This window comes from Ochotona curzoniae, unplaced genomic scaffold, assembly GCF_017591425.1.
Source record: "Ochotona curzoniae isolate NIBS_2020 unplaced genomic scaffold, NIBS_Ocur_1.0 contig_3527, whole genome shotgun sequence".
Lineage (NCBI taxonomy): Eukaryota > Metazoa > Chordata > Mammalia > Lagomorpha > Ochotonidae > Ochotona > Ochotona curzoniae.
Window position 1 is genome coordinate 995121 of NW_024465897.1, and position 27162 is coordinate 1022282.

General features: G+C 54.3%; 1 protein-coding gene across 6 annotated transcripts; it reads left to right on the forward strand.

Moving 5' to 3' along the window:
• On the forward strand, positions 1–27162 carry AHNAK (AHNAK nucleoprotein). Of its 6 annotated transcripts, none has more exons than XM_040981959.1 (8): positions 1–135; positions 7738–7831; positions 8947–9103; positions 9496–9683; positions 10492–12364; positions 13490–14314; positions 14699–16162; positions 16385–27162. In XM_040981959.1, the coding sequence occupies exons 3-8, from the start codon at positions 8947–8949 to the stop codon at positions 27091–27093; spliced, it is 15216 nt and encodes a 5071-aa protein (XP_040837893.1). In that variant the 5' UTR covers positions 1–135; positions 7738–7831; the 3' UTR covers positions 27094–27162. The 6 variants fall into 6 exon arrangements, with proteins under 6 accessions (XP_040837893.1, XP_040837892.1, XP_040837889.1 ...); XM_040981958.1 differs by having other exon boundaries at positions 13490–14088; positions 14467–16162; XM_040981955.1 differs by having other exon boundaries at positions 10492–16162.

The following is a 27162-nucleotide window of genomic DNA, read 5'->3' on the forward strand; positions in this document are numbered from 1 at the left end:
CTCTGCCGCGGGGACTGCACCGCCCGCCCTGCCGGACCCGCCCCGACCCGGGCTCGCCGCCGCCAGCAGCAGCCGTAGCACCGCGACCTCGCGCCCCGCGCCGGCTATGGCTGTGCCCCGGAGCTGAGCGCGCAGGTAGGGGCTCGGAGCGCATCGCGGTGCCATCGGGGGGTCAGGACATCGTGACCCGGTAAGGGAGGTGGGTTGCGGGACTTGGGCGAAGCGCGCGCGCGCGTGTGTGGGCGACACTGTGAGGATTCAGGCAGTTCCAGGCCGGCCGGGCGGTCAAAGGCCTCTAGGGGAGACGACGCGCCGCGCGTGGGGAGTGCAGCGCTGTCTCCAGAGTTGGGGCGCAAGTTGAGCAAAGTTCGAAACTCGTTCTCAAATGCGTTTTGCTCCGCTGCGAATTTCTCTCGAGAGCTGAATGTTGGCTCCGCTGCACTGCCGAGCACCCCACTCCTGGCCTGGAGCCCCCGGTCCCACCCCTTTACTCCTTGGGGCGGTGGTTCTGCGCGCCGCTCCGTTCCTATGCCGTGTTTACTGGACAAGTTTCCGAGCGCGCGGCCACAGTCCCGCGTCCCCGCCCCAGCTTCGCGGCCCAAATCCTTCGGGCCCCGCCCGATTCTGCGATTCTGCCCGGCTTGCCTCTCCCTTTCTCGCTCCTGGCGGCCCCCTCAGCCCTGCAGTTGCCCCGCCCTAATCTTGCCCCTCTGAGTTCCCTGCTCCAGAGAACTCCCTTCTTCCTCCAGGGCCGCGGAGCCTGGAAGTTTGCAGCGCGCCTCCCCGCGGGGTGGGTGGGAGTGGGGACCATAATTAGGGAGATTCCTTCGCTGGGGTGGGCGGGGAGGGGGGCTGTGCAGCCCTCGGGACCGCCCCTTTCCCTCTAGAGGCGGCACTTTCTCCCCCACCCGCTCCCAAACTCGTCCAGGCGGGATGGCCCCCGCCCCAGTGCCTGGCCCGGCGCCAGCAGCCTGAGGAATGTGGTGGTTGGAGCCGGTGACTAATTCAAACCAGAACTCGGGGGGGAGTGGTGAGGGGCAAAGGGGAGGGGAAAGGGGGCCGTGTGGGGGCGGCAAGGGCAGAAGCAGGGCTTGCCGTCGGAGAAGGGCTAAGCTCCCCTCGTTGGAACCGTGCGTCCAGCAGTTGGCGCGCGCCCTTAGAGCGCGGGGGAGCGAGGTCCCGCGGCGGGCTGGAAAGGCAGCGTGCTTAGGGTGTGTGCAGAGAACTGTGTTATGTAAGGCTTTCCCAGGCTGGGAGGGGCGCATAGCGTGCTGGGCTAGGCACCCCCTGTAATGCCAGCGCCGGGTCTGGGGGCTCAGCCCCTGCAGCGGGGTGACCAGGAGAGCATCATGGGGGTCCGAGCAGGGTGGCTGTGCCCGTTTGTGGGAGGGGCCGGTCAGCTCTGAGCCCCGATGGCCAGGTGGGGCACGGTGTGTGCCCCTGAGTTGACAGGGTGTGGCGCTGGCAGTGGGAGGCGAGGGCGAGGTGTTCCTAGGAGGGAGCGTGGGCGCCTCCCCACTCCACAGACTTGGGGTCTTTAGAGAATGACCTGGAGCTTCCGGGAACAGATTCCCGGGTGGGGTCTCACGAAATTGGCTTTGAGAAAGCTTCTTCTCTGTTAAAATCCACCCTCTGAGGGCAGGGGCCCTCTTCGCTGCCAGCTCTGGGCGGAGCACGTGATAGGGGCTGACTTTGATGGGGGAGGTTGTGGCCATAGGGGAATGTCCGGGAATGGCAGGAGGAGGGAGCAATGGCCAGTATGCTGGAAGCTTGAAGGGCCTGTGCAGCTACACTGGTGTGATTGAGGGGAGCAGACCTCCCCTTGGTCCCCGCCCCCAGAAGGAAATCCACGGGGCAGGGTGTGGCACCAATGCTTTCAGAAGCTGCACGGGGAAGCTTCCTTCTTCTGCTGTTGGGGAACACAGGGTAGGTGGAATCGCCAGAGCCGGTGCAGAGCGCGCTCTTGGTGGTGAGTTGAGAGGGTGGGAGAGAACCCCTGAGCTCTGCTGGCTGAGGATAGAGATAGGTGGGAGGTGAGGGGCAGAGCGGGGGCCTTGCCCCTCTGTAAGGCTCTTGTTCCTAGGAGGTTCTGTATGGGGGTGTCGCTTGGAGAGAAAGAACGCACAGCGAATCACAGCTGCTACCCAGGCCTCCTTGAAGGGCTGCCCCACTGTGCCAGGCCCAGGGTGAGCCTAGAGAGAGTGAGCTGGTGCAAGGGAGACCAGTATCGGTCAAGGCTAGGGCATGGCCCGAGTGTGTGTGTGTCTTCTGGGGTCCTCCCAGGCTTGGGGAGGCTCCAGGTAGAGGTGCCTGGGCACCCCCAGACTGGAATGGGCCAGCTGGCCTGGCAGAGCATAGTTCCCCAGGTCTGCTAGCTGGTTTGAGGGGTTGGGGCGAAGCCCGAAGCTGTGGGGGTGGCAGGGTGTGGGTGTGGGGCTCTGGGGTGTGGCTGTACCTTCTGTAGAACTTGGGAACCGCCTGGGGGCAGGCGGAGAGGAGGACTGGGAGAGCTAGTCTGACTCCTAGTTGGGAACTTTGCCTGCTGTCTCTCTTCTCCTGTCCCCCCTGCTTCCTGGACACCCCTGAAGCTCTGTCCCTAAGCTGGGCTGACGCGCGTGCTTGTGCGGAGGTAGGCTGGAGGCAGGGAGGGGCTGCGGCGTGAGAGGCTTCACCTTGGGGCAGGGGCAGCCTCTCTGCTTCTGCTCCCTGCCCTTCCACCAACCTCTGCGTGCAGCTTCGTCCAGCCTCCTGGGAGCTGGCGTTTCCCGCTGCAGTCCCAAGCCTTGCCCAGCGTGGGCAGCTGACCTGACTGTGCAGGGCGGCCTTGGGATCCTCTCAGGGACCATGTCATGGCCTCCGCGTGTCCGGGCAAGGTGTGTTTCACTGCACCCTGGTTGTGCATGGAAGGTCCCTGCCTTGGCATGGGCCTGCCTCTGTGGTGGCCTCTGCCTGTGTCGCAGGGGCTTGGATCTGGCTCCAGAGGTGGTTCTGGTGGTGTGAGTTTCCTGGGGTGTCTGGGGCTGTAAGGGAAGCACCGAGCTCTGAGACAGCCCTGGGAGCACAGGCCCGGCTGAACCAGGCACTGCACACGGCCTGTCTGGGAGGGGCATCCTGCCCGGTCCCCGAGGGGCCGTAGCGGAGGTTCTGGGGGAAGGGGAAGTGCCTGGAGCTGATCCCGGCTACGTGTCCCGGCTGGGCTTAGGGGGGTGGGGGGCGGCTCTTGCGCGACCTGGCCCTGAGCCCCTGCACTGGTGCGGCCTGACCGCCGGGGGGAGCGCGCAGAGCGTCCTCTCGGAGGCTGGCCGTGGGTGGGGCACCCAGGCGGCTCCCACCCAAGCTGTTATCAACCTCCTCTCCCCAGCGCAGGACCGCGTGCCCCTCCGCCCCACCTCCCCTCGCAGAGCTGGCGTCTGAGTGTCAGTGGTCCCCAGGGACTGCACCTCTTCCATGCTGTGTCTCCAGGGGTGGGGACTTACCGCAGGGCTCTGACTCCAGGAGCGGGGGACATTCCCTTCTGGCCAGGAGAAGCCGAGGGGCTCTCCCTCCCTTCTGGAAAGTGAGAAGTTGGCGTTCTGGGGCTCGGAGCTGGCTTGTGAGGGGGAGGGAGAAGCGGTGTGCCACCAGGATAGAAGAGTGGAGAAAGTGGCCTGCTGGGGGTGGGGGACTGAGTGGAAGGTGTTTCCCTGGAGGTTAAACTGCTGAGGAGCTCATCTCCTGTCTCCTGGGCGGAGGGCTGTAGTGGGAGGGCTTCCTCCTGGTGGGGGCAGTGGGCTGGGGTCAGCACCTAAGGGCAGGTAGCAGGGAGGGAGCCTGACGGGTGCATGCGCGCGCACACACACACACACACACACACACACACACACACACGGAGGTGCAGGTCCCAGGTAGAGGGGCCTTGTGACAGGTGTGTACTGGGCCCTGGTGAGGACTGGGGCTGTGGGCCGGCTCTCGGCTGGTACCCCTGCCCCCTGAGGTCTGTGTGTGTTTGGTTTTACACTCAAGGTTGCTGTCAGAGCTTAGCACGTTGCAATTGTGGCATTTTTGGGGGCCCATGGCCGGCTTAGGTCTGGGAAGAGGGCAAGGCCCCTGTTTTTCTGGGAGGAGGGTTGCCTGTCCTGACCCCCTGATATCCCCTAGGGAGTGTTCGGGTTCGTCCTGCCGGATGGGTGCCTGCCTCTAGAGTGAGTGGTGCTATGGAAGGGGGTGACTGTCTCCCACCTGTTGGGGTCCCAGAGACATTTAGAGGTGAGCTGGGGTCTATGCGGCTCAAGGTCCCTGGTGTGAACCCCCGAGTTCCAAGGCCTCCCCTCAGATACGGAGTCCGGATTGCTAGGCTGGTATATTTTGGGGTTGACAGGATAGTTGCGGAGGAAGAGGGTCTCAGCCTGCGAACCCTCCCCACGGGTGTGTCCCTCCTCTGTCCATCTGCGCCACCCCCGCCATGTAGATCTCACTTCTGCATTATCTGCCATGTACATCTTTCTCTGTGGGTTCTCGGGGCTGTCATCCTGTGTCTGCCTTCACTTGTGCCGGTGTCACTTGACCTGGGTGAAGACTGTTGGCAGTGCAGAGAGAACTCCGGGCTTGCCTCGCAGCTCGGTCTCACAGCCCGGGCGAGGGGTCTTGCCTCCGTGGCTCAGGGCCAAGGGTTGTTTGGGGGCTGCATTGGAGTGCAGTGCCAGCACAGGCCCGAGTGGTGAATCCTGTCTTCTCCACGTGGTGGGGGCTCAGCGGGAGGGTGTGGCTTTCTCTTCCTCTTGGCCACCTGGCCGGCAGCACCCTGCTGGGTGTGTCTCTGTTCTTTGACAAGCCCAGTGCTGTGTCTGGTTATGAGGGTTCAGGGCTCCCCCCTCGCCCCACCCTGACTCCCCCCGTGGAGGTCTCTAATTCTGGGATGAGTCATTTCGTTCTTGGGGTGGGGCTTGCCTCCCTGAACGTGTGTGTGTGTGTGTGTGTGTGTGTGTGTGTGTGTGTGTGGTGGGCCGGTTGGTGTGTGTGTGTGCTGCTGAGGAAGCTCGCCCTTGGGGTGTTGCCTCCCATGTCCAGCCTATGTTCACCCCTGTCAGGCGTGTCCTCTGTTGGGGTCTGAGGTGCACGTGGAGTGTGGGTGTTAGCTCCTATTGTTCTGACGCTGCATGTGAGCCGCCTGCAGCCATCGGCCTGGACTGCCACCCTGGCTGCCTTCACACTTCTGGCTTTGGAGTCTGAGGAAGGCTCTGCTCCCTGAAGGCAGTGGAGGAAGGATGTCTTGCTGGAGGTCAGCCCTGGCACAGGCCTGGCAGGGGCCTGTCTTCCTGGGGCGGGGCGTTTCCGGGATCTGCTGGCTGTTGCCCTCGGATTTGGCTAGAGTCCTGTGGCCCGCACATCCTCTGTGGTTTTGAGTGGCATGGTGGCCAGGTCATCGTTGCTGCTTTGGTGCAGCTGGCCTGGCCTCGCTGTCTCATTCCTGCTTTGGGGTTTGGGGCTTCCCTTTGCTCCTGCCTGTCGTGGTTGTGAGCCAGTGTCATTGGGTCCTGGCGCTGGCAGCTGGGAGAACCTCACTGCTCCCACTCTCGCGTCCCTGGACTGGCAGTGCTGACCTGGAGTGTGGTCTGTAGCGGGAGAATCTACCTCCATGCTGACTGGTGCCATGTGCCAGCAGGTGCACCTGGCTGCTGGGCTTCTAGGATCGCAGTGAACTGGCACTTCAGCGTCATGTACATCGAAGAGCCATGTGTGGCTCAGCTTGGGATGGCACGACCCTCAGATCCCTTCTCACTCTGAAGGCTTATGACGTTTGGCTGTGTTGTAATGTTTGGCTGGCTGGCTGGGGCAGAAATCCCCAAGGTGCTGAAGACAGACCCCCCCCCCCATCTTTTGGATGGCAGCAGGAAGCTTGGCCTAACATAACCCGTGTGGGAGGGGCTTGGTGCAGGCTGCAGGGGCCAGCCCTGCCTCACCTCTTCTATCTGCGTCCCCACACCTGTAGTTGGAATGGAGGGGCCCGGGGCAGCTGAGAGGGGAGCCTATGGTGGCTGTGCCAGAGTAGCAGAGTAGGCAAGGGGCACTTAGCAGTCTCACCCGACTGGGAAGCCATTGAGTGCCCGGTTGAGGCCAGTCTGCAGCCTGGCTTGGGTCCAGTGGCTCCTGATGGGGAAGCCCCTCAGGTCCCTGGAGGTGCAACCCCAGTGGCCCTCTGTGGATCCTGGCTCTAGGTGTGATTCCCTGCGTGTCTGGAGCCGCTGCAGCAGGGCTGCTGTGACTCACCAGGGAGGGTGGGGCCGACATGTGGGTGGGGATGAGCTGACTGCTCATTCCCTTCGGAGCCGCCTGCTGCTGGCTCAGCACTAGGGTGCTGGGCCCAGAAAAGGGGCCTCCGTGCAAGGAGGAACAAGGGTGCCAGGGCCACCTGCAGGGCTGCTTCGTGCCTTGTGTCTTGTCTGCAGGCCTGGACTCTCGGAGAAGGTACCACTCAAGTGATTCACCCTGGGTAGGATCACCATGCCTTCGTGCCCTGGCCTCTTCTGATGGCTGGGAAGGGAGATGGTTCTCACACCTGCGCCAACAGGCCAGCCACTCCTCAGGGTCTGATCGGCTAAGGCACTCGGTGAATGGTGTAGCCATGAGTTGGTCGAAGGGGGGACAGATGTTGGTGAGGGGTGTCTGTGTGTCAACTACTCAGAGCCATGAACTTCCAGGAGAGGCTGAGGCTCACACCTTCAAGGGCCTGTTCGTATTTCATTCTCCCTGGAGGTCTCAAAAGCCTTCTGGAACATTTGGGGGGCTAAATAGGTCACACCTAAAATACCTTGGTGGTTTCCATCTGGCATCTGGGTCTTTGAATGCCTCCTCTGGCACATGTGTGTGTGTTGGATCAGCTTAGAATGCATGGTAGTATTTGGTGAGACCCTGCCATGGGGTAGAATTGGTGCCAGGCTGCTGTTTCTGCCCCTGCCTCTGCAGTGGCTGTGCCAGAGGCCAGCAGGGTGCCTGCTTAAGTGATGAGTTGACTGAGGTCTGGTTGGGGCCGGGGTGAGGCCCTCAGGATTTGATAGTGGCCCCCACATGATTCCGCAGACTTGCTGTGGATGGCTGCCGCCGCCATTTCATGTGGCTGGCTGCAGGCCCGCCCATGCCCAGAGCCCTGCCTTCTGTCTTCCCAGGGTGCCGCTGTAGCTGCTGACAGCTCATCCTGCAGCCAGGGGGCATCTTCACCTGTGGGCACCTGGCTCAGGGCCGATGTGGTGCAGCCAGATGGTCGTTGACTCACCACTTGCCTGAAGTGGGTGGAGGCTCAGCTGTACTCTGGCCTTGGGCTTCTGTTTGCAGCTGGTGGCCAGGCTCTGCTGCGCCCCCGCCCTGGCCTTCAGGGGCATTGGTTGTCACAGGGGAGAGGGCAGGCCAGGGAACGTGATGAACAGTGGCAGCCCTGGCATGGGCCAGGGCAGAGTTGTGGTTGCAGCTCCCAGGCTCGCTTTGTTGCCTTCTTCCCATGGGTCTCATCAGTCTGACCATCTGTGAAATGGGGGCAGTACTGGCCCTCCCCCAGAGCCGCCTTGGAGAAGCAAAGCAGGGCATGTATCCTGTGGGCTCCTGGGGCCCGCCATGTTTAACCCTGTGGTATCTTTTCTCTCCTCCTCACTTGCTGAAATCCTTGGTCCGGTCCATTCTCCCTGGAGTGGCGGGGCTTTGGCCTGGCTTGGTGGGGGTGTGGCCTAGCCCACTGCCCAGTGTGAGCAGCTGTGAACTCTTCTCTAGGCTGTGACGGAGTCTCCTGACAAGAGTGGCTGAGGGAAGAGAGGAGGGGCGGGCTCCCGGCAAGGCCTTTGTTCCTGAGCCAAGTCCTGCAAAGGTCAGTGTGTGTGTGTGTGTGTGTGTGTGTGCGCGCGCGCATGCGCATGGAGGTGGGGAGGCAGACCCTGGGCCTGGGATGGCTGGGACGGGAAGGGACTCTCCTGGACATTCAAAGCACCACGCATCTCTGGCTGGCTGGCTTTTTGTATTTAAAAAAGTTCTGTTTATTTTTTTCTTATTTGAAAGGCAGATTTACAGAGAGAAGGAGAGTCAGAGTTCCAAGTGGCTGTGGTGGCCAGAGCTGAGCTGATCTGAAGCCAGGAGCCAGGAAAATCTTCTGGGTCTCCTACACGGATCTTTCTTTGGGCCATCCTCTACTGCTTTTCTAGGCTACAAGTAGGGAGCTGGAAGGAAAGTGGAGTAGCCGGGACACGAACTGGCGCCCTTATGGGATTCTGGCTCTGCAAGGCAGATTAACCTGCTTAGCCACTGGGTTAGGGCCTACTTGCTTTTTTTTTTTTTAAATAAGATTTATTTATTTATTGTCTTTTAAAGATTTATTTCTTTTTATTGCAAAGTCAGGTTTACAGAGAGGAGAGACAGAGAGAAAGATCTTCTGTCTTATGATTCGGCCTCAATGGCTGGAGCTAAGCCGATCTGAAGCCAGGAACCAGGAACTTCCTCCAGATCTCTCACACGGGTGCAGGGTCCCAAAGCATTGGGCCGTCCTTGACTGCTTTCCCAGGCCACAAGCAGGGAGCTGGATGGGAAGTGGAGCTGCTGGGATTAGAACTGGTGCCCATATGGGATCCCGGCGCGTTCAAGGGGAGGAATTTAGCTGCTAGGCCACACCGCCAGGCCCGCCCCCCTTTTTAAAAAGTTTGTATATTTTCACTTTTTTGAAAGGCAGAGAAATAAGAAGGATGAACAAAATCTTTCATCTGCTGATTAGCTCCCCAGATGTTTTGGCTGGGAGCTGGGTCTCTCCCACGTTGAGTAGCAGGAACCCCAGTCCCGGAGGAACCTGCACTGTTGCGTCCCAGTGTGTGCGTTAGCAGCCGCTCGGGTACAGCATGCGGCCATCCCTGGCAGCTGTGTCCCTCAGCTAGATGACCATGGCTCCTGGCTTTCCATCTCCGCTCACAAGACCTGTGTTTCCTTGCCTCGCCTCAGATGGAGAAGGAGGAAGACACAACCCGGGAGCTGCTGCTGCCCAACTGGCAGGGCAGCGGCTCGCACGGACTGACCATCGCTCAGCGGGATGATGGCGTCTTTGTGCAGGAAGTGTTGCAGAACTCCCCTGCGGCCCGCACTGGGGTGGTCAAGGAGGGTGAGTCTCCTCAGGCTGTGGACTGGGTGCCAGGGGGGGGGAGTGGATGCAGAGAGGAGGGCACAAGTGTGGGAGAGGCTGTGGCGGGTATGGCCGCAGCAGCCCCAAAGCTGGCCCTGTTCTCCGGTGCTCGCTCTGTGTCACTGTCTTGGCTCGAGGGGGAGTGGAGACCTAGATCCTAGATCTAGCTCTCCCAGCCGTTGCCGCTGTGGTGTTGGGCAAATCAGTTGCCCTTTCTGAGCCTCACTTGTCTCATCAATGCCGTGGGTATGATAGACTGATGTGGCAGGGGGGGTCATGAGGGATAAAGAGACCTCAGCTCCGGTGCCCAGCTCGTGGGGGCTGTGGGCTTTTGTCCTGAGATACTGTGCTTCTGGCTCCTTCCTGCTCAGGGGACCAGATTGTGGGTGCCACCATCTACTTTGACAACCTGCAGTCGGGTGAGGTGACCCAGCTGCTGAATACCATGGGCCACCACACCGTCGGCCTGAAGCTGCACCGCAAGGGGGACCGCTCCCCAGAGCCCGGCCAGATCTGGACCCAGGAAGTTTTCAGCTCTCGCAGCTCCGAGGTAGTTCTGGTGAGTACCTGGCGCCTGCCCAGAGCCCCGTGTGTGCCTGACCATGCTGGTTTGTTCAGCCTCCTCTCTGTCAACTCCTCCTCCCCCTTTTGGCTCTCGGCATGCTCTGGAGCCCTTGGCCAGCCTGTGTTTCCTACTGCCATGATTCAGGTGTGGCGTGGAGCTGATGCTGGCCTCCTGAGAGTGTCCCTGCGGGACAGTGCTGGCTCTACTGGTCTGGGCCCAGAGCTAGGACAGCCAGCTGCTTTGCAAGGTTGCTCAGGGCTGCCTCTGCCTTGCAGGCTCCGAGTTCTCCCTCCAGATGCCCGAGATCCTTCTGTGAGGTGGAGGGTGGGCGACAGATGCTACAGGGACACTCTGATGGCCCCATGTAGTTCATAAAGATGGTCCTGCAAGAGCAGGTGTGGTCCTGGCACGGCCAGGCTGTCAGGCCCAATGGGTGCTTCCCAGTGTGTGACATCCCTGGGAGGCCCCTCATGGTGAGTTAAGAGTTGAGTGTGAAGGGTCTAGCTGGAATGTTCCTGCAGCATGCTGGCTTGATTTCTCTTGTGAGGGATTGCAAATCCTTCTCCCAGCCTGCACAGACCACGAATCTATACTCCATGCCCATCTCCACCAGAGTTTACCCCCAGACCACTTGTTTTCCTTTGGTGATGTGGTTCTCAGCCCCTTTGTGGCCTGCCGCAGGAGACTCCCAGAGCTCCTCTGAGTCGGTCTGAGCTTCACCATGCAGCCGGCTGGGCTGGCTGGGCGTCTGGTGACTTAGGAGGCTCCTGCTGCAACCTGTGCCGGGCCTGTCTTTCTGCAGAGCGGGGATGACGAGGAGTACCAGCGCATCTACACCACCAAGATCAAACCTCGGCTCAAGTCGGAGGATGGAGTGGAAGGGGATCTGGGGGAGACCCAGAGCCGCACCATCACAGTGACCAGGAGGGTCACGGCCTACACCGTGGATGTGACCAGTCGCGAGGGAGCCAAGGACCTCGACATCAGCAGCCCTGAGTTCATGATCAAGGTTCCGAGGCACGAACTGACTGAAATCTCCAATGTGGACGTGGAGACCCAGCCGGGGAAGACAGTGATCAGATTGCCCTCGGGCTCAGGGACCGTCTCTCAAATCACAGGCTCTGCCGTGGACATCCGGCCAGGGACCGTTCACACTTCGGGACCAGAGCTCCAAGGCGCTGGCCACTCGAAGCTCCAGGTCACTGTGCCAGGGATAAAGGTGGGGAGCCCGGGCGTGAGCGTCAGCACTCAGGGCTTTGACCTGGGGGGCAGAGGAGAGGTCCAAGTTCCGAGTGTGGATGTTTCGACTTCTCTTGTGGGTGGGGCAGGAGAGGTGCAGGGCCCAGCTCTTGAGGGTGGTGTTGGTGGAAAAATCAAAATTCCCACCATGAAGGTACCAAAATTTGGAGTCTCGACAGGACTCAAGGGCCAGGCACCAGAGGCAGGGCTGAATATTTCTGCTCCTGAGTTCTCCGTGGGGCACAAGGGTGGCAAGCCCGGCTTATCCACTGGTGGGAGCATCCAGGCCCCTCAGCTGGAAGTCAGTGCCAATGTGGAGGGGTTTGAGGGGAAGCTGGAGGGCTACCAGGTCACTGGGCCATCACTTGAGGGTCGTGGAGGTCTAAAAGGTGCCAAGTCCCAGGGGAGCATACAGGTGGAGGCCTCTGTTCCCCAAGTTGAAGGCTGTCTCACCAGCCCCAATGTACAAGTTCAGGCCCCTGACCTTGATGTTCGTGGGCATGGGGGCAAACTGAATATGCCCAAGATGAAACTTCCCAAGTTTTCTGTGTCAGGCTCAAAGGGAGAGGAGGCTGGCCTTGATGTGACACTAGCCTCGGGTGGAGTGACTCTCCCTGGGGTCTCTGGAGAAGTCAGTCCACCTGAGGTAGCTGTTGGTGGGCTAGAAGGGAAAATGAAGGGTGGTGCCAAAGTCAAGACTCCTGAAATGATTATTCAGAAACCAAAAATTTCCATGCAGGATGTGGACCTGAGCCTTGGGTCTCCTAAGCTGAAAGGGGATGTGAGCATTTCTGTCCCAGGAGTGCAGGTGCAAAGTGATGTGAAAAGCCCTCAGGTGGCTGTGAAAGGCTCCAAAATGGACATAGAGATGCCAAGCCTAGAAGGGAGCTTGACAGGCCCCAAGTTTGGCAGTCCTTCTGGGAAAACAGGAAGCTGTAGGATCTCTATGGCAGATGTAGACTTAAATGTGGCTGCACCTAAAGGGAAAGGGGGTGTGGATGTCACTCTCCCCAAGGTAGAAGGGAACATCAGAGGTCCTGATGTTGATGTCAGTATGCTGGACGTGGAAGCTCACGGCCCAGAATGGAATCTGAAGATGCCCAAGATGAAATTGCCTAAGTTCAGCACTCCAGGACTCAAAGGGGAGGGTCCAAACGTAGCTGTGACTCTACCCAAAGGAGATGTTAGTGTTTCAGGGCCCGAGCTCAGTGTGGAAGCCCCGGATGTCAATATGCAGGGAGTGGGGGGCCACGTTAAAGGCCCTGATATTCAGCTGCCTGAAGTGAGTGTCAAATCACCAGAGATCTCTGTGCCTGATGTAGATGTACGGGCTAAAGGTGGGAAGCTAAAGGGAGAGTATGATGTAGCAGTGCCAAAACTAGAAGGGGAACTGAAAGGCCCCAAAGTGGACATTGATGCTCCAGATGTGGACGTTCATGGCCCAGATTGGCACCTGAAGATGCCCAAGATGAAAATGCCCAAGTTCAGCGTGCCAGGCTTCAAAGGCGAGGGCCCCGAAGTGGACGTGAACCTGCCCAAGGCTGATGTGAACATTGCCAGGGCTGAGGCTGATGTTCATGTTCCAGATGTGAGAGTTGAAGGACCAGAAGGGAAATTGAAGGGCTCCAAGTTCAAGATGCCTGAGATGAATGTCAAGGCTCCTAAGATCTCCATACCTGATGTGGACTTACATCTGAAAGGACCTCATGTGAAGGGAGAATATGATGTCAGCAAGATGGAAAGTGAGATCAAAGTACCTGATGTTGAACTTAAAAGTGCCAGAGTGGACATTGATGCTCCAGATGTGGACGTTCATGGCCCCGACTGGCACCTGAAGATGCCCAAGATGAAAATGCCCAAGTTCAGCATGCCTGGCTTCAAAGGCGAGGGCCCTGAAGTGGATGTGAACCTGCCCAAGGCTGACATTGATGTGTCAGCACCCAAGGTGGACATTGAAGGCCCTGATGTGAGCCTTGAAGGTCCAGAAGGAAAGTTGAAGGGTCCCAAGTTCAAGATGCCAGAGATGAACATCAAAGCCCCCAAGATCTCCATGCCTGATGTGGATGTGCATATGAAAGGTCCTAAGGTAAAAGGAGAATACGATGTTACAGTGCCAAAGATAGAGGGTGACCTCAAAGCTCCACAAGTAGATGTCAGCGCCCCAGATGTTGAAGTTCATGGTCCTGATTGGAACCTGAAGATGCCGAAAATTAAGATGCCCAAATTCAGTATGCCTAGCCTCAAGGGCGAGGGCCCAGAATTGGATGTGAACTTCCCCAAAGCTGATTTGGACATTTCAGCACCAAAGGTAGACCTTACTGCTCCAGATATGAGCCTTGAAGGACCAGAAGGGAAACTGAAGAGCCCCAAGTTTAAGATGCCTGAGATGCACTTCAAGGCTCCAAAAATGTCACTACCAGACGTTGACATGGATCTTAAAGGGCCCAAAATAAAAGGGAACCTCGATGTGTCAGCACCAAAACTAGAGAGTGATATAAAAGTTCCAGAGGTGGATGTCAAAGGACCTAAAGTAGACATTAACGCCCCAAATATGGAAGGACATGGCCCAGACTGGCACCTGAAGATGCCCAAGATGAAAATGCCCAAGTTCAGCATGCCTGGCTTCAAAGGCGAGGGCCCTGAAGTGGATGTGAACCTGCCCAAGGCTGACATTGATGTGTCAGCACCCAAGGTGGACATTGAAGGCCCTGATGTGAGCCTTGAAGGACCAGAAGGAAAGTTGAAGGGCCCCAAATTCAAGATGCCAGAGATGAACATCAAGGCTCCCAAGATCTCCATGCCTGATGTGGAATTCAAAGGCCCTAGTGTCAAAGGAGATATGGATGTGTCACTTCCCAAAATAGAAGGTGAAATGAAAGTGCCAGATGTTGACATCAAAGGCCCCAAAGTGGACATTGATGTCCCTGATATGGAGGCTCGTGGCCCAGACTGGCACCTGAAGATGCCCAAGATGAAAATGCCCAAGTTCAGCATGCCTGGCTTCAAAGGCGAGGGCCCTGAAGTGGATGTGAACCTGCCCAAGGCTGACATTGATGTGTCAGCACCCAAGGTGGACATTGAAGGCCCTGATGTGAGCCTTGAAGGACCAGAAGGAAAGTTGAAGGGCCCCAAATTCAAGATGCCAGAGATGAACATCAAGGCTCCCAAGATCTCCATGCCTGATGTGGAATTCAAAGGCCCTAGTGTCAAAGGAGATATGGATGTGTCACTGCCCAAAGTGGAAGGTGAAATGAAAGTGCCAGATGTTGACATCAAAGGCCCCAAAGTGGACATTGATGTCCCTGATATGGAGGCTCGTGGCCCAGACTGGCACCTGAAGATGCCCAAGATGAAAATGCCCAAGTTCAGCATGCCTGGCTTCAAAGGTGAGGGCCCTGAAGTGGATGTGAACCTGCCTAAGGCTGACATTGATGTGTCAGTACCCAAGGTGGACATTGAAGGCCCTGATGTGAGCCTTGAAGGTCCTGAAGGGAAACTGAAAGGGCCTAAATTCAAGATGCCAGAGATGAACATCAAGGCTCCCAAGATCTCTATGCCTGATGCTGATCTCAATCTGAAGGGACCCAAGCTAAAGGGTGATGTGGATGTAACTTTGCCTCATGTAGAAGGTGAGATGAAAGTGCCAGATGTTGATATCAAAGGCCCTAAAGTGGACATTGATGTTCCTGATGTGGATGGTCGTGGCCCGGACTGGCACCTGAAGATGCCCAAGATGAAAATGCCCAAGTTCAGCATGCCTGGCTTCAAAGGCGAGGGCCCTGAAGTGGATGTAAAACTGCCCAAGGCTGACATTGATGTGTCAGCACCCAAGGTGGATATTGATGTTCCTGCTCTGAATGTTGAAAGTCCAAATGTGAAAATTAAGGGTCCCAAATTTAAGATGCCAGAGATGAATATAAAGCCTCAGAAGATTTCCATGCCAGATGTTGGCTTGAGTTTCAAAGGTCCCAAAGTGAAAGGAGACCATGATGTAACAATTCCAAAAGTAGAAGGTGAGCTTAAAGCTCCTGATGTTGACATCAAAGGCCCCAAAGTGGACATTGATGCTCCAGAGGTTCATGGCCCAGACTGGCACCTGAAGATGCCCAAGATGAAGATGCCCAAGTTCAGCATGCCTGGCTTCAAAGGCGAGGGCCCTGAAGTGGATGTGAACCTGCCCAAGGCTGACATTAGTGTCTCAGCACCCAAGGTGGATGTGGACATTGAAGCCCCAGAAGGGAAACTCAAGGGCCCCAAGTTCAAGATGCCAAGTATGAATATACAGACACATAAAATCTCTATGCCCGATGTTGGACTTAATCTAAAAGGCTCGAAAGTGAAAACTGAGGTAGACGCTTCCCTCCCCAAGGTAGAAGCAGATTTGAAAGTTGCAGAAATTGATGTTAAAGCCCCTAAAATGGAAGTGGATGTTGGTGATATTGATATTGAGGCCCCAGGAGGAAAGCTGAAAGGCCCCAAGTTCAAGATGCCAGACATGCACTTCAAGTCTCCCAAGATCTCTATGCCTGATGTGGACTTGAATCTGAAGGGCCCGAAAGTGAAAGGGGATATGGATGTGTCTGTGCCAAAACTGCAAGGTGAGCTTAAAGCTCCTGAAGTAGACATCAAAGGCCCCAAAGTGGACATTGATGCTCCAGATGTGGACGTTCATGGCCCCGACTGGCACCTGAAGATGCCCAAGATGAAGATGCCCAAGTTCAGCATGCCTGGCTTCAAAGGCGAGGGCCCTGAAGTGGATGTGAACCTGCCCAAGGTTGACATTGATGTGTCAGCACCCAAGGTGGACATTGAAGGCCCTGATGTGAGCCTTGAAGGGCCTGAAGGAAAGTTGAAGGGCCCCAAATTCAAGATGCCAGAGATGAACATCAAGGCTCCCAAGATCTCCATGCCTGATGTGGAATTCAAAGGCCCTAGTGTCAAAGGTGATGTAGATGTGTCACTACCCAATGTGGAAGGTGAGCTTAAAGCTCCTGAAGTAGACATCAAAGGCCCCAAAGTGGACATTGATGCTCCAGATGTGGATGTTCATGGCCCAGACTGGCACCTGAAGATGCCCAAGATGAAAATGCCCAAGTTCAGCATGCCTGGCTTCAAAGGCGAGGGCCCTGAAGTGGATGTGAACCTGCCCAAGGCTGACATTGATGTGTCAGCACCCAAGGTGGACATTGAAGGCCCTGATGTGAGCCTTGAAGGACCAGAAGGAAAGTTGAAGGGCCCCAAGTTTAAGATGCCAAAGTTTAATATCAAAACTCCTAAGTTATCCATGCCAGATGTGGACTTGAATTTGAAAGGACCTAAGCTGAAAGCAGAGATAGATGCTTCTTTACCAGATCTGGAAGGAGATCTGACTGGTCCTCAGGTTGATTTGAAAGGTCCCAAGGTGGATGTCTCCATGCCTGATGTTGATCTGGAATGTCCTGATGCAAAGTTGAAAGGCCCCAAGTTCAAGATGCCAGACATGCACTTCAAGACTCCCAAGATCTCTATGCCTGATGTGGACTTACACATGAAAGGACCCAGTGTCAAAGGGGATATGGATGTGTCTGTGCCAAAACTAGAAGGTGATTTGAAAGGTCCCAAGGTGGATGTCTCCATGCCTGATGTTGATCTGGAATGTCCTGATGCAAAGTTGAAAGGCCCCAAGTTCAAGATGCCAGACATGCACTTCAAGACTCCCAAGATCTCTATGCCTGATGTGGACTTACACTTGAAGGGGCCAAAAGTGAAAGGAGATGTGGATGTGTCACTGCCCAAAGTGGAAGGTGAAATGAATGTACCAGATGTTGATATCAAAGGCCCCAAAGTGGGCATTGATGTCCCAGATGTGGACGTTCGTGGTCCCGACTGGCACCTGAAGATGCCCAAGATGAAAATGCCCAAGTTCAGCATGCCTGGCTTCAAAGGTGAGGCCCCTGAAGTAGATGTGAACCTGCCCAAGGCTGACATTGATGTGTCAGCACCCAAGGTGGACATTGAAGGCCCAGATGTGAGCCTTGAAGGACCTGAAGGAAAGTTGAAGGGTCCCAAGTTCAAGATGCCAGAGATGAACATCAAGGCTCCCAAGATCTCCATGCCTGATGTGGACTTACACATGAAAGGACCCAGTGTCAAAGGGGATATGGATGTGTCTGTGCCAAAACTTGAAGGTGACTTGAAAGGTCCCAAGGTGGATGTCTCCATGCCTGATGTTGATCTGGAATGTCCTGATGCAAAGTTGAAAGGCCCCAAGTTCAAGATGCCAGACATGCACTTCAAGACTCCCAAGATCTCTATGCCTGATGTGGACTTACATTTGAAGGGCCCGAAAGTGAAAGGGGATATGGATGTGTCTGTGCCAAAACTAGAAGGTGATTTGAAAGGTCCCAAGGTGGATGTCTCCATGCCTGATGTTGATCTGGAATGTCCTGATGCAAAGTTGAAAGGCCCCAAGTTCAAGATGCCAGACATGCACTTCAAGACTCCCAAGATCTCTATGCCTGATGTGGACTTACATTTGAAGGGGCCAAAAGTGAAAGGAGATGTGGATGTGTCACTGCCCAAAGTGGAAGGTGAAATGAAAGTCCCAGATGTAGATATCAAAGGCCCCAAGGTGGGCATTGATGTCCCAGATGTGGACGTTCGTGGTCCCGACTGGCACCTGAAGATGCCCAAGATGAAAATGCCCAAGTTCAGCATGCCTGGCTTCAAAGGCGAGGGCCCTGAAGTGGATGTGAACCTGCCCAAGGCTGACATTGATGTGTCAGCACCCAAGGTGGACATTGAAGGCCCAGATGTGAGCCTTGAAGGGCCTGAAGGAAAGCTGAAGGGTCCCAAGTTCAAGATGCCAGAGATGAACATCAAGGCTCCCAAGATCTCCATGCCTGACATTGATTTCAACCTTAAGGGACCTAAAATCAAAGGAGATGCTGATATTTCTGCCCCAAGGTTGCAGGGAGAATTAAAAGCTCCTGAAGTGGATGTCAGGGGCCCTAATTTGGATGTTGACGTGCCAGAAATATCTGTGGAAGGCCCAGAAGGCAAGTGGAAAAGTCCCAAGTTCAAGATGCCAGATATGCACTTTAAAACTCCCAAAATCTCCATGCCTGATATTGATCTACACTTAAAGAGTCCCAAGATAAAAGGCGAGGTGGATGTAGATGTTCCGAAGTTAGAAGGAGACCTCAAAGGTCCACAGGTGGACATCAGTGGACCAGACATTGCAATTGAAGGTCCAGAAGGAAAATTGAAAGGTCCCAAATTCAAGATGCCAGAAATGAATATTAAAGCTCCGAAGATTTCAATGCCTGATATGGACTTACACTTGAAGGGGCCAAAAGTGAAGGGTGATGTGGATGTGTCTCTGCCCAAAGTAGAAGGAGAAATGAATGTACCAGATGTTGATATCAAAGGTCCGAAAGTTGAAGTAAAAGCTCCAGATGTTCATGGCCCAGACTGGCACCTGAAGATGCCCAAGATGAAAATGCCCAAGTTCAGCATGCCTGGCTTCAAAGGCGAGGGCCCTGAAGTGGATGTGAACCTGCCCAAGGCTGACATTGATGTGTCAGCACCCAAGGTGGACATTGAAGGCCCTGATGTGAGCCTTGAAGGGCCTGAAGGAAAGTTGAAGGGTCCCAAGTTCAAGATGCCTGATTTGAACATAAAAGCCCCTAAGATCTCCATGCCCGACATTGATCTTAACCTGAAGGGCCCCAAAGTGAAAGGTGATGTAGATGTGTCACTGCCCAAAGTGGAAGGTGAAATGAAAGTCCCAGATGTAGATATCAAAGGCCCCAAGGTGGGCATTGATGTCCCTGATGTGGACGTTCACGGCCCCGACTGGCACCTGAAGATGCCCAAAGTGAAGATGCCCAAGTTCAGCATGCCTGGCTTCAAAGGCGAGGGCCCTGAAGTGGATGTGAACCTGCCCAAGGCTGACATTGATGTGTCAGCACCCAAGGTGGACATTGAAGGCCCTGATGTGAGCCTTGAAGGGCCTGAAGGAAAGTTGAAGGGCCCCAAGTTCAAGATGCCAGAGATGAACATCAAGGCTCCTAAGATCTCCATGCCCGACATTGATCTTAACCTGAAGGGCCCCAAAGTGAAAGGTGATGTAGATGTGTCACTGCCCAAAGTGGAAGGTGAGCTTAAAGCTCCTGAAGTAGACATCAAAGGCCCCAAAGTGGACATTGATGCTCCAGATGTGGACGTTCATGGCCCCGACTGGCACCTGAAGATGCCCAAGATGAAAATGCCCAAGTTCAGCATGCCTGGCTTCAAAGGCGAGGGCCCTGAAGTGGATGTGAACCTGCCCAAGGCTGACATTGATGTGTCAGCACCCAAGGTGGACATTGAAGGCCCTGATGTGAGCCTTGAAGGGCCTGAAGGAAAGTTGAAGGGTCCCAAATTCAAGATGCCAGAGATGAACATCAAGGCTCCCAAGATCTCCATGCCAGATATTGATCTTAACCTTAAGGGCCCCAAACTGAAAGGGGACATTGATGTTTCAGGCCCAAATGTACAAGGTGATTTGAAAGGACCTAATATTGATATCAAAGGCCCCAAAATGGACATTGATGCTCCAGATATTGATATTCATAGTCCAGAGGGCAAATTAAAAGGTCCCAAAATGAAGATGCCTGAAATGCATGTCAACATGCCAAAAATTTCCATGCCGGAAATTGACTTGAATTTGAAAGGGTCAAAACTGAAGGGAGATGTTGATATCTCTGGTTCAAAATTGGAAGGTGATATCAAAGCTCCCAAATTGGATGCAAAGGTTCCAGAAGTGGACATTTCTGGCCCCAAGGTGAATATTGAAAGCAAGACAAAGAAATCACGTTTTAAGCTTCCCAAATTCAATTTCTCAGGTTCCAAAGTTCAGACACCTGAGTTGGATTTGAAAGTTAAAAAGCCAGAAATTGACGTTACAGGCCCAAAAGTTGATGTTAATGCTCCTGATGTTGAGGTCCAAGGAAAAGTGAAAGGATCCAAGTTTAAAATGCCTTTCTTGAGTATTTCATCTCCCAAAGTTTCTATGCCTGACGTGGAGCTAAATTTGAAAGGTCCTAAAGTCAAAGGAGATTTCGATGCTACAGGCCCAAATTTAGAAGGTGATTTTAAAGGTCCTACAGTGGATATCAAAGCACCAGAAGCCCATCTTAATGCACCTGATGTGGATGTGCATGGTCCAGATTGGAATGTGAAAATGCCAAAGATGAAAATGCCTAAGTTCAGTGTGCCTGCTTTAAAAGCAGAAGGACAAGAAGTAGCTGTGGATCTACCCAAAGGAGACATCAAGATGGAGGGTCCAAGAGTGAATATTGAGGGCCCAGAGGTCAAAGTAGAAGGTCCAGAAGGTGACTTAAAAGGTCCCAAGTTCAAGATGCCTGATTTGAACATCAAAGCCCCCAAGATCTCCATGCCTGACATTGATCTCAACTTGAAGGGCCCAAAAGTGAAAGGAGATGTGGATGTGTCACTGCCCAAAGTGGAAGGTGAGCTTAAAGCTCCTGAAGTAGACATCAAAGGCCCCAAAGTGGACATTGATGTCCCAGATGTGGACGTTCATGGCCCCGACTGGCACCTGAAGATGCCCAAAGTGAAGATGCCCAAGTTCAGCATGCCTGGCTTCAAAGGCGAGGGCCCTGAAGTGGATGTGAACCTGCCCAAGGCTGACATTGATGTGTCAGCACCCAAGGTGGACATTGAAGGCCCTGATGTGAGCCTTGAAGGGCCTGAAGGAAAGTTGAAGGGCCCCAAGTTCAAGATGCCTGACCTGCATCTCAAGGCTCCTAAGATTTCCATGCCAGATGTTGACTTGAATCTTAAGGGCCCCAAAGTGAAGGGTGATGTGGATGTGTCACTGCCCAAAGTGGAAGGTGAGCTTAAAGCTCCTGAAGTAGACATCAAAGGCCCCAAAGTGGACATTGATGCTCCAGATATGGATTTTGAAGTGCCAGAGGGCAAATTGAAAGGTCCTAAGTTTAAAATGCCTGACCTCCATCTCAAGGCTCCCAAGATCTCCATGCCAGATGTTGACCTGAATCTGAAAGGACCAAAAGTGAAAGGTGATGTGGATGTGTCTCTGCCCAAAGTGGAAGGTGAGCTTAAGGCTCCTGAAGTAGACATCAAAGGCCCCAAAGTGGACATTGATGTCCCAGATGTGGACGTTCATGGCCCAGACTGGCACCTGAAGATGCCCAAAGTGAAGATGCCCAAGTTCAGCATGCCTGGCTTCAAAGGCGAGGGCCCTGAAGTGGATGTGAACCTGCCCAAGGCTGACATTGATGTGTCAGCACCCAAGGTGGACATTGAAGGCCCTGATGTGAGCCTTGAAGGGCCTGAAGGAAAGTTGAAGGGTCCCAAGTTCAAGATGCCAGAGATGAACATCAAGGCTCCCAAGATCTCCATGCCCGACATTGATCTTAACCTGAAGGGCCCCAAAGTGAAAGGTGATGTAGATGTGTCACTGCCCAAAGTGGAAGGTGAAATGAAAGTCCCAGATGTAGATATCAAAGGCCCCAAAGTGGGCATTGACGCTCCAGATGTGGATGTTCATGGCCCCGACTGGCACCTGAAGATGCCCAAAGTGAAGATGCCCAAGTTCAGCATGCCTGGCTTCAAAGGCGAGGGCCCTGAAGTGGATGTGAACCTGCCCAAGGCTGACATTGATGTGTCAGCACCCAAGGTGGACATTGAAGGCCCTGATGTGAGCCTTGAAGGGCCTGAAGGAAAGTTGAAGGGTCCCAAGTTCAAGATGCCTGACCTGCATCTCAAGGCTCCCAAGATTTCCATGCCAGATGTTGACTTGAATCTGAAGGGCCCCAAAGTGAAAGGTGATGTAGATGTGTCACTGCCCAAAGTGGAAGGTGAGCTTAAGGCTCCTGAAGTAGACATCAAAGGCCCCAAAGTGGACATTGATGCTCCAGATGTGGATGTCCATGGCCCCGACTGGCACCTGAAGATGCCCAAAGTGAAGATGCCCAAGTTCAGCATGCCTGGCTTCAAAGGCGAGGGCCCTGAAGTGGATGTGAACCTGCCCAAGGCTGACATTGATGTGTCAGCACCCAAGGTGGACATTGAAGGCCCTGATGTGAGCCTTGAAGGGCCTGAAGGAAAGTTGAAGGGTCCCAAGTTCAAGATGCCTGACCTGCATCTCAAGGCTCCCAAGATCTCCATGCCAGATGTTGACTTGAATCTTAAGGGCCCCAAAGTGAAGGGTGATGTGGATGTGTCACTGCCCAAAGTGGAAGGTGAGCTTAAGGCTCCTGAAGTAGACATCAAAGGCCCCAAAGTGGACATTGATGCTCCAGATGTGGACGTTCATGGCCCAGACTGGCACCTGAAGATGCCCAAAGTGAAGATGCCCAAGTTCAGCATGCCTGGCTTCAAAGGCGAGGGCCCTGAAGTGGATGTGAACCTGCCCAAGGCTGACATTGATGTGTCAGCACCCAAGGTGGACATTGAAGGCCCTGATGTGAGCCTTGAAGGGCCTGAAGGAAAGTTGAAGGGTCCCAAGTTCAAGATGCCTGACCTGCATCTCAAGGCTCCTAAGATTTCCATGCCAGATGTTGACTTGAATCTGAAGGGCCCCAAAGTGAAGGGTGATGTGGATGTGTCACTACCCAAAGTGGAAGGTGAGCTTAAGGCTCCTGAAGTAGACATCAAAGGCCCCAAAGTGGACATTGATGCTCCAGATGTGGACGTTCATGGCCCCGACTGGCACCTGAAGATGCCCAAAGTGAAGATGCCCAAGTTCAGCATGCCTGGCTTCAAAGGCGAGGGCCCTGAAGTGGATGTGAACCTGCCCAAGGCTGACATTGATGTGTCAGCACCCAAGGTGGACATTGAAGGCCCAGATGTGAGCCTTGAAGGTCCAGAAGGAAAGTTGAAGGGTCCCAAGTTTAAGATGCCAGAGATGAACATCAAAGCCCCCAAAATCTCCATGCCTGACTTTGACTTAAATCTCAAAGGTCCAAAGGTGAAGGGAGATGTAGATGTTTCACTGCCTAAGGTAGAAGGTGACATAAAAGGGCCCGACGTGGACATTAATGTGCCTGAAGGGAAACTCAAAGGTCCTAAATTTAAGATGCCTGACGTTCAGTTTAAAACCCCACAAATTTCCATGGGTGACATTGATTTGAACTTGAAAGGACCTAAGGTGAAGGGAGATTTTGATCTTTCCACTCCTAAACTGGAAGGAGATATTCAAGGCCCCAATGTGGATGTGAAAGGTCCTAAGCTGGACATTGACACTCCTGACATCGACATTCATGGTCCAGAAGGGAAACTGAAGGGTCCTAAGTTTAAAATGCCTGACCTCCATCTCAAGGCTCCCAAGATCTCCATGCCAGATGTTGACCTCAATCTGAAGGCGCCCAAAGTGAAAGGTGATGTGGATGTGTCACTGCCCAAAGTGGAAGGTGAGCTTAAAGCTCCTGAAGTAGACATCAAAGGCCCCAAAGTGGACATTGATGTCCCAGATGTGGACGTTCATGGCCCCGACTGGCACCTGAAGATGCCCAAAGTGAAGATGCCCAAGTTCAGCATGCCTGGCTTCAAAGGCGAGGGCCCTGAAGTGGATGTGAACCTGCCCAAGGCTGACATTGATGTGTCAGCACCCAAGGTGGACATTGAAGGCCCTGATGTGAGCCTTGAAGGACCTGAAGGAAAGTTGAAGGGCCCCAAGTTCAAGATGCCAGAGATGAACATCAAGGCACCCAAGATCTCCATGCCTGACATTGATCTTAACCTGAAGGGCCCCAAAGTGAAAGGTGATGTAGATGTGTCTCTGCCCAAAGTGGAAGGTGAGCTTAAAGCTCCTGAAGTAGACATCAAAGGCCCCAAAGTGGACATTGATGTCCCAGATGTGGACGTTCATGGCCCCGACTGGCACCTGAAGATGCCCAAAGTGAAGATGCCCAAGTTCAGCATGCCTGGCTTCAAAGGTGAGGGCCCTGAAGTGGATGTGAACCTGCCCAAGGCTGACATTGATGTGTCAGCACCCAAGGTGGACATTGAAGGCCCTGATGTGAGCCTTGAAGGGCCTGAAGGAAAGTTGAAGGGTCCCAAGTTCAAGATGCCTGACCTGCATCTCAAGGCTCCTAAGATTTCCATGCCTGATGTTGACCTTGATTTAAAAGGTCCCAAAGCCAGAGGAGATTTTGATTTGTCTGTTCCTAAGGCTGATGTTGCTTTCAAGAGCCCTGATGTAGACCTGAAAGGAGTACGTCTCGATCTTGAAGGCCCTGATGCCAAAATCAGTGGTCCAGATTTGAAGATGCCATCCCTGGACATATCTGCACCTAAGGTGTCTGCTCCTGATGTGGATCTGCATCTCAAGGCACCTAAAATTGGGGTTTCTGGCCCCAAGTTGGAAGGTGGTGAACTGGACCTCAAGGGACCCAAGGTTGATCTAGAACCTCCAAGCTTGGATGTACACATGGAGAGCCCAGATATTAACATTGAGGGTCCAGATGTGAAAATTCCCAAGTTCAAGAAGCCCAAGTTTGGGTTTGGAGCAAAAAGTCCCAAAGGTGACATCAAGGGACCTTCCCTGGAATTGACTGTTCCTGAAGGAGAGCTGAATGTTGAGTCTCCTGAAATCAGTGTTGGTGGCAAGGGCAAGAAGAGTAAGTTTAAAATGCCTAAGATTCACATGAGTGGTCCTAAAATGAAGGCTAAAAAACAGGGCTTTGATTTGAATGTTCCTGGGGGTGAAATGGATGCCAGTCTGAAGGCTCCTGATGTTGATATCAGTGTCACAGGGCCAGATGCTGCACTCAAAGCTGATGTGAAATCTCCGAAGACCAAGAAGCCTATGTTTGGAAAAATGTACTTTCCAGATGTGGAGTTTGATATTAAATCATCCAGGTTTAAAGCTGAGGTCCCTATCGCCAGTCCCAAAATAGAGGGTGAAATCCAAGCACCTGACCTGGATATTAATTCACCAGAAGTTAATGTGGAAGGACCTGACATCAAGATGAAGGCTTCCAAGTTCAAGTTGCCTAGTGTGGATGTCTCAGGGTCAAAGCTAGTGGGTGACTTGAAAGGCCCTAGCGTGCAGGCCAGCTTGGATGCACCTGACATCAACATGAAGGGCCCAGAAGCTAAAATCAAAGCACCATCTTTTGGCATTTCTGCTCCTCAGGTCTCCATGCCTGATGTGGACATTAACTTGAAAGGACCAAAGCTCAAGGGTGATGTTCCCAGTGTGGGACTAGAAGGACCAGATGTAGATCTGCAAGGTCCAGAAGCAAAGATCAAATTCCCCAAGTTTTCGATGCCCAAGATCGGCATACCCGGTGTGAAAGTGGAGGGTGATGGTGCTCACGTCCATGCCCAGCTGCCCTCTTTTGAAGGAGGCTTGAGCGCACCAGATGTTAAACTTGAAGCACCTGATCTGTCTCTCAAGGGGCCAGAGGTAGACTTGCCTTCAGTGAACCTCTCCATGCCCAAAGTCTCTGGGCCTGACCTTGACCTGAACTTGAAAGGACCAAGTCTGAAGGGAGACCTGGATGCCTCTGTTCCCAGCATCAAGGTGCATGCCCCAGGGCTTGACCTCAAAGGTGTTGGAGGAAAGGTGAAGATGGAAGGAGAAGGAGTGAAAATGCCGGGGATTGATGCCACAACAGCATTTAATGTTGGGGCACCAGACGTGACACTGAAGGGACCAAGCCTGCAGGGAGATCTGGCTGTCTCTGGTGACATCAAGTGTCCTACAGTGTCTTTAGGTGCTGCCGATCTAAGTTTGGAGGCTTCGGAAGGTGGCATTAAGCTCCCCCAAATGAAGTTGCCCCAGTTTGGCATCTCCACTCCGGGATCGGACTTGGACATTAATATCAAGGGCCCACAAGCTTCTGGAGAGCTAAAGGGGCCAGGCATGGATGTGAACCTGAGAGGACCTCAGATCTCAGCACCGGATGTGGACTTGAGCTTGGGAGGACCAAAAGTGAAAGGCAGCCTCGGGGGCACTGGTGAGATCAGAGGCCCCTCCTTGGACCTTCAGATGCCTGGAATGAAATCGCCCAGCTGTGAGGTGGACCTGCCAGGTGGCAACCTGAAACTGCCAACTGGGCAGCTTTCTGGCCCTGAAATTAAAGGGGATCTGAAAGGTGCAGCTGTGGGTCTCCATGGAGCTGCCCCAGATGTCAGCGTGAAGGGGCCTTCCTTTAATGTGGCATCTCCAGAGGCCGGTTTTGGCGTCAGCTTGAAGGGCCCAAAAATCAAAGGGGGTGTAGATGTCTCAGGGCCTGTCAGTACCCCGGATGTCAGCCTGGGAGAAGGTCATCTGAGTGTCAAGGGTCCTGGAGGGGAGTTGAAGGGACCCCACATCTCCTCCGCTCTTGCGGGAGGCCTTCACTTGTCAGGACCGCAGGTGGCAGGAGGGGTGAAAGGAGGTCACATAAGTCCTGAGATGAGTGTGTCTGGGCCTCAAGGTCACATGGATGGTGCATCTGGAAAAGTCACATTCCCCAAGATGAAGATCCCCAAATTTGTCTTCTCTGGCCGTGAGCTGGTCGGCAGAGAGGTCGGGGTGGACATCAACTTCCCTAAAGTGGAGGCCAATGTTCAGGCCGGGGCAGGAGAAGGTGAGTGGGAAGAAGCCGAAGTCAAACTGAAGAAGTCCAAAATCAAAATGCCCAAGTTCAATTTTTCCAAACCTAAAGGAAAAGGCGGCGTCACTGGCTCACCAGAAGCATCCATTTCCGGGTCCAAAGGTGACCTGAAGAGCTCCAAGGCAAGCCTGGGCTCTCTGGAGGGAGAGGCAGAGGCCGAGTCACCCAAAGGCAAATTCTCCCTGTTTAAAAGCAAAAAGCCACGGCACCGATCAAATTCCTTCAGCGACGAAAGGGAGTTCTCTGCACCGTCCACTCCCACGGGGACTCTGGAATTTGAAGCCGGGGAAGTGTCACTGGAAGGTGGGAAAGCTAAAGGGAAACACGCCAAGCTCAAGTTTGGTACCTTTGGTGGATTGGGGTCAAAGAGCAAAGGTCATTATGAGGTGACTGGAAGTGATGATGAGGCAGGCAAGTTGCAGGGGAGTGGCGTGTCCTTGGCTTCCAAGAAATCCCGACTCTCCTCTTCCTCTAGCAATGACAGTGGGACTAAGGTTGGCATCCAACTTCCTGAGGTGGAGGTGTCAGTTTCCACAAAGAAAGAGTAGCAGGCCTCTGTGTGTGTACATATCTCTCTCTATAAAATGACATCTGCCTTGGTGTGTTTGTATAGAAAT

What these genes read in the sequence shown, in the direction of transcription:
- AHNAK (XM_040981955.1), top strand. Translation starts at nt 8,947, where the DNA reads ATGGAGAAGGAGGAAGACACAACCCGGGAGCTGCTGCTGCCCAACTGG. An exon ending in GCAGCTCCGAGGTAGTTCTG is followed by an intron (nt 9,684 to 10,491) that starts GTGAGTACCTGG and finishes GTCTTTCTGCAG; the next exon opens with AGCGGGGATGACGAGGAGTA. An exon ending in ACCAGAAGGAAAGTTGAAGG is followed by an intron (nt 16,163 to 16,384) that starts GCCCCAAGTTTA and finishes CAAAGTTGAAAG; the next exon opens with GCCCCAAGTTCAAGATGCCA.